We start from the raw sequence: 10,811 nt of genomic DNA on the forward strand, positions 1-10,811 counted from the left end.
CATGCTGTGTAGTAAGGACAAATTTACAGCAAAATAAGTTTTTAAAAATAAGACCCTCTGACTGAAAGAAATACACAACTGAGATGTGTTTTGTTGCACAACAGATTATTTACAAGTGAAAGAAAACTATGCAACCAACAACAAGAATGTTATCTACAATGTGAAAATCATCTTTTTCATAGATGGACTTGCTTGTCCCACTGCATAACTCAAGTGTGCTTGGTTTTAATTAACTGACTGATGAACATTCTTGTTTGAGCTAGAAAGTAGAATGCTTGGTTCCACCAGTAAGTCATCAAAGTACCATATTTTTGACTGCTGGTATAACGAACCTATTCCTTCAATAATTCTGTGATAACTATACACCAGACTTAATGGGATTCCAACAGAGCAATGGTGAAAAAAAGGCATTGCTCAAAAAAAAGGTATTGCTAAAATGATTTTCAGAAATTGTAAGGAAAGACAATGACAATGTGGGCTACAACGAGCACAAAACCTAATCACATTTGAAAGGCTTGGAAGGAACAGAGACAGAAACATAAGCATAGTGTTAAAAGGATATTATGTGTTTAAAGCCTGCTTCAAATTGCTGTTAATCTGTTGACAAGCGGTCACTATGGGAACAGTCTTTTTCCTACGTCACTACCGGAAAGGTAGGGGAACGCCAGGAAGAGCACGGTATTTATCTATCGATGAATGAAACGGAAGCGAGAACTTCATTCATTTACGTTTCTGTCAAATCCCTGGAGTCACAGTCAAGTATTCCAGGTTAGCTTGCTCTGAACTATAAGAGCTACCAGGCTCCTCTTATTATTTAATGCTAACATGTTCTAATACCCTCCGTGTTTACATTGCTGCTAGTCACTGTTAGCCACCGCATGCTAAAAATAATCAAAGTGTCCTCTCTCATCGGAAGGAATTCGTCTGTTTGTCTTAAATACCTAAATAAATTAAAGAGTTACTTTGTGTTTCTCTTGCTGCTTCACTGATTTGCGTGTTTTGTTTCGAGCTGTTGCTGGTCACTGAACACCTCTCCTGTTACTTTGCCTTTTCCCCTCTGTTTTCAAGGTGTGGATGTTTGTTAGTCCTGGTAGAAACAGCAGCAGGTGTGTGCACAAAGGTCAGTGTCGTGCATGTTCGTGAAGAGCCCGTGTAAGCCATGTCTGTGTCAGTGATCATAAAGTGGGGAGGACAGGAGTACTCCATCAGTTCTCTTTCTGAGGAGGACACTGTGATGGACCTGAAACAGTCTATCAAGAGTCTGACTGGGGTGTTACCAGAGAGACAGAAACTACTGGGACTAAAGATTAAAGGTGAGAGGGCACAGATAAATCCCTTAGCATCATTATTAAATGACTTCTAATTCTTACTCTGTTTCTTTTAATTCCTGTTTCCAGGTAAACCTGCAGAGGATGAGGTTAAGCTGGGCTCTTTGAAACTAAAGCCTAATACCAAAATTATGATGATGGGTACCAGAGAAGAAAGCCTGGTAAGTGGAAGGGTGAGAGCAGAGGTGCTACAATGGCATGCAGTTCATAGTAACAACTCTGTCAAACTACAACAGCTCTATTAAGAGGTTTTATGAAATTTACTATGATGCACAGATTGCGCTTATCATGGACAGGAATGTCCTTTGTTTTTGTCCCTTAAGGATTCATTTGAAGCATTCTTTTTTTTCAGAGTGGAATGAATATGCACAACATAACACAATTTTTAATATTACAATATTATTGTATGCACAATTACTGCTACGAGATTTCCATGCTAGTAACATATTCGATGACATTTGCTAATTTGGGAGAAGATGTTTAAGGAGGGCCCTATGGTGTAAAGCTTTTCAGAAACTACAAACAAGATTTTTATTTTTTTATGGATAAAACAGCAGCCAGATGGCACTTTTTTAATATAATCAAATTGAGAGGGCAATATTTACATGTATTAATTTACCTATAACTTCATTTATTTGGAATAGTTTTGGGGGTATTCAGGGAAAGACTTTATGCCAATGAATTCTGTATCAACTGTGAAGCATGATCGGATCATAACAGTGTTACTGCCAATTCATCTGGTGGTTTGCACAACCTGTTTGAATAATGAAGAAGGAAGAAAACCTTCAATTTCCTCAACTATTGACAGCTTTTTACCATGATGAGTGTATGTAAATTTATGGCTGGATATATTTAAGATTTTTTTCTGATTATTGACCTGAATGGTGAATGTTACACATGTATATTTGTTCATTTTAAAGGAAGACGTTTTAGCTCCTCCCCCAGACAATGACGATGTTGTAAATGATTTTGACATTGAGGAGGAAGTCATAGAGGTGCAGAACAGGTAAGAAAGTTAACAGCCTGAGTGCAGATGGTTAATAAAATAAGAGGACATGTTGAAAGGAGATATCTATTTATCACTTTGTGTTTCTCGGGTCTTCAGAGAGGAGAATCTAGCTAAAATAGCTCGCAGAGTCAAAGACTATAAAGTCGAGGAACTGAATCCTCCCAGAGAAGGCAAGAGGCTCCTGGTATTGGATGTGGACTACACTCTGTTTGGTGAGTTAGAGACAAGATATGAGAACCTGACTAATGTATAATTCACTTTTCCTCAAAGTTTTGGTTTCACTGGAAAACAGAAATCCTTGGCAACACATCATCTCATCATTTGAACCTGGAAATTGATGTTATGTGTGTTTAGATCACAAGTCCTGTGCTGAAACGGGTCAGGAGCTGATGAGACCTTTCCTTCATGAGTTCCTCACATCTGCCTATGAGGACTACGACATTGTCATCTGGTGTAAGTACCGTCTCCATTCTCTGGTTTAGTTATATCGATTGGAGGAATGGTTTTAGCATTCCTTAGATGTCCGTGAACAGTTTTTTGACGAATATGACTAAAAAAAACTTCCCTCTTGGCTAGCTTTGAAGATGAACCAAAATAAAATAGGTTTTCATCAGCTACAAGCCCATTTTATAAATTAGAATATTCCTGAAAAGTTAATTTCATGAAACACTTCCTGTAGTTTCCAAAACTGATGTTTTCAGGCCTTTATTTTTGTTAATTAGGATGATTTTCCACCTGCAGCTAATAAAAATATGGTAGATAAAATTAGAACATTACATCAGACCAGTAAAGAATTGCTGTATAAGTATGGGCTTAATAAAACATACGTTTAATACTTGCTTAAATGTCAAAAGGTAACCCTAATATGACAATATAATGGCGTAGCATAGCTTCCTGTGTTAATACAGAGATCAACTGCTATGGAAAATAGGCCAAATATTAGTCGTTTTCGTGTACCTGATGAACTGAAAAGTGTGTGAGAACATAAAAGTTAAAGTTTTGTTTGGCAAATCTTTCTAATTCAGCCACTTCTGGTGCATCATTGTACTCAGAGTGATATAATTAGGGTTTATTTTGAGTAATTTGAGTATTTAAGAACTTGAACATTACACCTGATCAAGAAAAATAGTCTTTAAATATATCCTAGTTTATGTAATGTCCTAAGCAGTATCTCCATATACTGTACAGTATATGCACTCAATACTTACTCAAGGCTACTTTTGCATAAATTTTGCATCCATGCTGCGTGAAATGGAGGTTTATTTGTGACGAAGCCACATAAATACAGTTTTCATTATTATTAAGCTGTGATCATTATAATTAACAGAAATCTGCTCTGCAATCTGTTTGAAATTTAGGAGTTGATTTGATAAAAAAAAATTATATATAAAATTTTTATTTGAATTTGTTTTTGTGTAGCATTCTAACGAATTGAAAAGTTGGGGAATATTTATCAAATGTAGAAAAATCAATATGTTTATCTCCATCTTTCAAGATTCCTGGGTTTAACGATGTATACTCGTGCTTTCTCTCTTTAGCTGCTACAAGTATGAAGTGGATAGAGGCCAAGATGAAAGCAAGTATTCCTCTTGTTTTTTTTGTTTTTTTCAAAGTGTGTAATTTTGCCTAGGCCAGTTTTTCTTAAACATTCTGCTATGCCTGGATAAAAGGGATTTATTTATTGATTGGGATTTTACTCCAACCGATAAATTGTTCAAAAATAATTAGTAAAGACATCACAAAATAATTGTTTTACATACATAAACATCGTTTCATCAAAACAAATCCAATTTATTCCCCCTTCTCATCACATTGAGTAGATGCATCCCAAAATTGTTTCTAAATTTGCAGTACCACAATCTTTCCAGAAGGTGGCGGTGTTGAACATTCGTACACAGTGAGTTTAGGCTGTACATACTGTATCTGTGTGTTTCCATACATGCAGGAGTTGGGAGTGACGGAAAACCCAAGTTACAAGATCACATTCATGTTGGACAGCGGAGCCATGATCACAGTTCACACCCCGAAGAGAGGGGTGGTGGAGGTTCGTACACCTGAAACGTTTCTTGTTTCATTCCCATCTTCACTCGCATTAGTTCATTTAACTTAGATGCACTGTAAAAAAAGTGTCCTCCTGTTTAGGGTGATTACCATAATAACTGCCCTGACTTTCTGTTTTCCATGACATCTCCAGGTGAAGCCTTTAGGTGTGATCTGGGGAAAGTATGGGGAGTTTTACAACAGAAAGAACACCATCATGTTTGATGACATCGGACGAAATTTCCTCATGAATCCACAGAATGGACTAAAGGTTGGCTGTACTTTTTCCTCTTCTGCATAGGCTCTGTGATCCACACATGCTGCTGTGACTTGCACCTTACTTTGTGCTGCTGTTTGCTAGATCCGACCCTTCATGAAGGCCCATCTCAACAGGGAGAAGGACAGAGAGCTCTCTAAACTGGCTCAGTACCTGAAAGAAATCGCCAAGCTTGAAGACTTCAGTGGACTTAATCATAAGCATTGGGAGAGGTAGTGTAAAATGTGTTAACAAGGCAATGAATAGTATTCTTTTAATCACAAACACAACATCTGTAAGCCATGGACAGTACACTACCTTACAAAATCAAAAGTAGATATTGAACTTTGATGATAATAATGAAAGCAGCATCTTCCACATATTTGGTGAACCACCTTCATGGATTGTGACAAACAGAAAACTGTGCTCATTTCAGCTTTCTTTCAAAACCTTCTTTCAGCTCTTCCATAGAGGTCAAGTTTGAGGAGTTCATAAACCAGACATCTGTTCCGCTTTGAACAGATGTCCACAGATCATCTGTTCCTTGGTCTTCATGGTCCTGTTTGCACTGAAATCACAGCTAATGTCACATGACCAAACAAATACCACATGACCAACCTCCTCCGATCCCCTCCTATAAAAAATAGCAAGAATATGAACATTAATATCGATTGTTAAAATGATCGACTGATACCAGTGTTGGTGCCAACATGTCGTGCATCTCTACTATTACATTAAATTCCAGCAAATTAAGATTTATAGCTGTACTGTGACAACATTTGAAGGTTTAGTTTTTTTAAGATACTGTATATTCCTAACATCTATTGGTTGTGAAGTGAAAGTAATTTAATTTGTGTGTTTTTGTAGGTACTTATCCAAGAGGCAGCAGCACTGAGGAAACAGTCAACTATCTACAAACAATTGGGCTAGAAACAACAACCCCATCCTTCAGTTCTACCCAACACACACACACGCACGCACACACACACATATACACACACACACACGCACACCCAAATCCATCTCTCCAAACAACCCTGTTGGACTTAGATCACCAATTAACCCGTAATGTTGCAGACACCAACACTGTCAGAACTAGCTTCCTTCCTCCTTTATATATTTGCATGGTCTTCTTGGTCTGAATATTTTCTTCACATTCATTGCCGTGACAAATTCCAGAGTGACGACCAGCTCATGATGGACAGCTATAACACTCAGTCAAGTCCACAGTGGCCTACAGATTTCTACAGTTGTTTACATCTCTTTTGTTACATAAATGTTGGAGGAAATTAAAGGTCATGTTCCTGTGTGTTCATCCCACCTCTGAACCCATTCTGGTTCACAAAGCTCAAATATCACCTCTCATAACAGGTATTGAAGTGTTTTCAGAGTGCAGGGAGTCATTTGGCTTAGCGGCTAACAGTGTACGTTGCATATCTAGAAAATCTCTTGGTTGTAATGAAGAACTTTAATTTGTACCCGTTTCTTTTTTTTTTTAGAGCAGTGGTCCAAACCAAAAGCAGATTTGATCACTGCTATACAACAATATGCAATAACCACTAAAACTACTGTGAGATAAAAAATAAAATATCCATCAAATTTTGACACTGATTACATCACTGACCATTACAATGGACTTCAATGCATGTTTTGCTATAATATATTCATGAGTTAAGTGTGCAGCTCTGGTCAAGGCTGGATGGGTGTTGACGTGTATTTGCCCAAAAATGTGTTTGTTCTGTTTTCGTTTTGGGTGTCTTTTCTGTGTGTAATTTCTACATGCACACTTTAAAACACTCATTCAAACAAGGATCAGTTGCTTGAGTTTTTTTTTTTTGGTATTGAAAGATTTTACCAAACAATGTAAGTCTAATTTAGACTATTTCCGTTGTTACCAAAAGTCATTTTAAGCTATAGATGAAGGTGTAGTTTATCATTTCATGGGATGATGTCATTGACTGACTTTTTGTTTTCTTATGAACTTCCTGTAAATTTAACCATAAAAACTTTTTTGTACCAAAATTGTCTCTGCTGCTTATTGCTCCTCTAACTCTTTAAAATGAGTTTTTTTTTAATGCTGTAACTTTTTTTACTCATCGTCTCCAGCACCGTCTGAGTTGTAGTAGAATTCACGGTCAGTTCCATGATGGTGAGCTGACCAGGTCCTGCTGCAGCAAATGATCATCAAACCATCACACCTCCACCTCCATGTTCTACACTTTGCATAATGTTTCAGTTTTGCACATGTAGAGTCATGCAGCAGATTCTCAATCTAGTCTTTGACTGGGATAGTGTAACATATAAATATGGCGCGATCTACACCCCATTGTCGCTTTGACTTTATGTTTGCTGTGGTGTTTCTGTTGCATTTGTTTTCTCCCAAACCTGTTCTGGTGTCAGAATAATTCAGCCTTGGTCTTATTTGTTCAAAGAATGTTTTTTTTTCCATAAGTTCTGGTCTTTGACTTTGTTCATTTAGCAAATATTAATTTGGTGTTTATGTTTTTCTTAAAGAACCTCCTGTTTAAGTTAAATCTGTGCAGTGCCTTTCTGGTTGCTCTGACAGCTATGCACATGTTGGCTGTTTTTGCTTTGAATGTTTTCCATTTGTAGATAATTTTCTGTGCAGTGAAGGAAGTATTTTAAGATGATCACACAAGAAATAGAGATGCTGGATTTTATTATGAAATATAAAAGAAAAACATTTTGGAAAATTGGTTTAAAAAAAGAAACAATATTCAATTTAGTAATTCACAAAGGTTTTCATCCATTGTAAACTTATAAAAGTAACTTAAATAAAAAGGAATAAATACTGTACATGTATACATTCATTCATTTTTAGCAGGGCTTAAAAAAACTGAAAATCTGGTTTTAAAGTAGTTGTCACATTTTCCCAACTTGCTTCGTTTTAGGAATGGCAGTTCATGATGTTTTTGTTCACTCTGGAGAAAAAAAAAACTAATTATGATTAAAACAAGTGGCGGAAAAGTGAGTTTATTTTAGGACTAAAAATAGTTTCAATAACATTTCTTTATATTTTAAGAAGGTAGACTGAAGCACTTACGTGTACTCACTCCAGGGGCTCCACGGTCCCTGGGTAAATTTGTCCTGAGCTCTCACACAGAAAACATACTTCTTGGATTTGATATTGACTTCAAACTTAGTTTCTTCAGTGATTTTAGGCTCCTGAAATAATTGACACCACAGCTTAAACATAAAGTGATTTGGCCAAACTGGAATCTTAAATTGACATTTGCATTTCGGTTACCAGTAGGATCTTTTCGGTGTGGCAGGATTGTCCATTCTGGACGACCTTGACCTGGAAGTGGAGGCTGAAGTAGGTGCGGGGCTTTTCCCAGGTGTCCGGGTAGTCCCAGCTGAACACCTGGCCACAACTTATGTGCAGGTTGGGGAGGTTTTCTGGCCTCACTGGATACAATATGAAGAGATGAAGTCAAGAAAAGTAAGTAAATCTCCAAATGAGAAGTCAGAAAAACATAATCACATATGTAATCACTAAATGCAAAAAATCATAACATCAAACCCTGATATTTCTGTAAATGGACCTACCAATCTCTCTCAGGTAGAATGACTTTGTGTAGGCCTCCAGACGAGAGTAGCTGTGCATGTAAATGGTGAACTGGATTTGGTGTGTTTCCTCTTTGTAAGGGCAGTCGACATCCTGGCACTGAACCCCCAACCCATCAGCATCCAGCACACAGGAAATCTCATCCATGTTACTGGATTCAAAACAAATGGATAAATTATGATCTAAAACAGGTAATAGACAATAGCCCCTTTATGAAAGTATTGCACCAAGTTTATTTAAAGTGATACTCAGACTCTTTATTTAAATTAGTGGGAGACTAATGAAGAGAGACTTCTGTCCTTACCGGTGTGCCTTAACCAGGAGCACAGCAGCATGGGATCTGTGATGCGTTTTCTTCCAGGTGCAGTGGAAAGAGCCTTTGTAATTCTGTGCTGAGCAATAGATGTGACCTGCAGGAATAAGAATAAAAAAATAATGGACTTAACCTGCTGCTTTTCTAAGCAGGAAGCTGCAAATGGATGAGAACAACACAGAAAAGGACCAGCCCAGATTTAAACTCAAGATCCTCTTTTTGCAAAGCAACAGTGTTAAGAATAACACCATGCATAACGGCATAATAACCAACTAATGTTTAGCTTTAGGTGTTTCTATATGCTATATTTAAAATAAATGTGTATTCTTTAATTGATCATTGTTACCTAACATCAGGACCAAAATTAAATGTTATTTTTTCTCCCTTTTTTCCCCTTTTCCTTCATTCTTTCCCTTTTCTCATGGAGGAGGTGCAGATTGATCTTTTCACAGATTATCTGTTGTTTCTGCTAAAGGTGGCACACCCAGTTTCTGTGTTAGGAGATTTTTATTTAGGATGGTCTGGATGGCTTTTTTTCTTAGTAGTATGTGACATGATTATTTGATAACTGATTTTTTTATGAAGTTATAGTTCAATAAAAAAAACCCGTGATGATCTAAGCCATTTTAAAAGAATCTCTAATTTAGCTAATAATTTATCAAAGAATGTTATTTCAGTTCTCTCCATTATTCTTATTTTAGCAGAACAGCGACATCCATCCTATTATTTTTTAATTTTTCTTGGATCCCATAACCTGATTCCCTCTCAGTCATCCCTTTCTCCTCTCACCTTGTCCGGGGGATTTCTCCTCCAGGATGACAGTCCTGTTGTCTGGATCCAGCTGGACCAGGATCAGCGTGTGGTTCAGGTATTCTCCACTAGAGCTGAGGTGACAGGAGTAGTTTCCTGCTTTCATCTCTTTCACCAAAACGGTGATCTGGTTTCCCTGCAGAGCTGGCGTCATTTCCTCCCCTGAGAAATCCAGAAGTTAATAGTATCAGTTATGTTCCTCTCAGGTTTGTAAACTTCCTATGTCTTTGTTAACTTCTACTACAACAGCAAAATATCAGGTGTCTTTTATTAAGATTATGCTCTGAATTAGCCCTCAGTGAAGGTGTTCTACAAATATGATATTAGCTGCACTGAATATCTAACAATTTTTATTTATTTTTTTACCATTTTTCTTCCAAAACACTTCATCGTCCTGATAAGAGTCTCCGCAGGTCAGGGGAACTTCCACTATGCTGCCATGAGCATGTGGTACCTGTACCACCACAGCTGGGGAGATCATAAAAAGAAATAAGAGATGAGTTAATATTTAACATGAGGGTGGCTAAAAAGAGACGAGCAAAAAAGAAAAGAGATAAAAACCATTGTCCATTAGAGTCTGGATTCTGGGATGGGAGATGCTGGAGTTGGCAAAGCAAAGGCTGGCACTTAGAACCAACAGGAGCAACAACTGCATCTGTAAGAGATGAGAATACATTAAAAACATGAAAACCTGTTTTGAGGTATGTGAGGTTATTAAACTAGGTCAGCAATATTTCATAGTTTAGGAGCTACAAATAGAATGTGTTTATAAATTACAAAGACAAAAACATCACATCTAGAGGGGATGGAAAAACCTAAGCTTTAATAAAGAGTATAAATACAACTTTTATTTTCTTTCTTTTCATCCAACACATATTTTCACCTGATGATTTCAGACTGAGGACCAGCGGGTTTAAATATCCCAGCACATAGATATTACAAATATTGAAAATGAGAATATTGAGGAAAATATTGACCGAACATCACATATTAAACACTTTTTATGTGATGAATAATTTAGGTTAAAATTTAAGCAAACCTTTGTTCCTTCAACTGATTTTTGAATGAATTCAGCAGTATGCTATACATTCAAATAACAGAGCAAATTAAAATAAATACATAATGAGTGTAGTTTACCTTTATCCTGTCGCTTGATCCAAAAATGTTGAACTTGAAAGCAGATCAGAGGAAGGCTGTGTCTTGTCTGTCTAGACTCAGCATGCTCCTGGAGTATTTATGCACCAGGCTAAAAAAATCCCCCGAGTGTGTGTGCATTTGTGCGTGTGCGTGTGTGTGTGTGTCTGTGTGTGTGCACGTGTGCATTTGTGTGCGAGTGTGTGTGTGTGCAGGGGATAGGTTTCCACGTCCCTTCATTCAGTCGATCAAAAAGCAGATCCAAGTGTTTGTTTGTGTTTTGTTAATCAGTAGCAAATGTCTCACCTTTGACATTTGCCGTGTGATTGATG

General features: G+C 37.2%; 2 protein-coding genes across 2 annotated transcripts; one reads left to right on the forward strand and one right to left on the reverse strand.

The window, feature by feature from the left end:
* The first annotated feature begins 647 nt into the window (after positions 1-647).
* On the forward strand, positions 648-6,655 carry ublcp1 (ubiquitin-like domain containing CTD phosphatase 1). Its single transcript, XM_014985948.2, has 11 exons — positions 648-768; positions 1,069-1,313; positions 1,398-1,489; positions 2,249-2,334; positions 2,434-2,549; positions 2,692-2,790; positions 3,876-3,913; positions 4,283-4,381; positions 4,532-4,648; positions 4,739-4,866; positions 5,501-6,655. The coding sequence occupies exons 2-11, from the start codon at positions 1,160-1,162 to the stop codon at positions 5,526-5,528; spliced, it is 957 nt and encodes a 318-aa protein (XP_014841434.1). The 5' UTR covers positions 648-768; positions 1,069-1,159; the 3' UTR covers positions 5,529-6,655.
* Positions 6,656-7,296: 641 nt separating this feature from the next.
* il12bb (interleukin 12B, b) lies at positions 7,297-10,590 on the reverse strand. Its single transcript, XM_014985946.2, has 9 exons — positions 10,483-10,590; positions 9,907-10,000; positions 9,712-9,813; positions 9,325-9,507; positions 8,527-8,632; positions 8,204-8,373; positions 7,902-8,062; positions 7,698-7,819; positions 7,297-7,575 (listed from the first exon to the last, which is right to left on the reverse strand). The coding sequence occupies exons 2-9, from the start codon at positions 9,998-10,000 to the stop codon at positions 7,542-7,544; spliced, it is 972 nt and encodes a 323-aa protein (XP_014841432.1). The 5' UTR covers positions 10,483-10,590; the 3' UTR covers positions 7,297-7,541.
* Positions 10,591-10,811: the final 221 nt, after the last annotated feature.

The sequence above is a fragment of the Poecilia mexicana genome, unplaced genomic scaffold (genome assembly GCF_051168715.1).
Source record: "Poecilia mexicana isolate PSO_F unplaced genomic scaffold, ASM5116871v1 scaffold_14, whole genome shotgun sequence".
Lineage (NCBI taxonomy): Eukaryota > Metazoa > Chordata > Actinopteri > Cyprinodontiformes > Poeciliidae > Poecilia > Poecilia mexicana.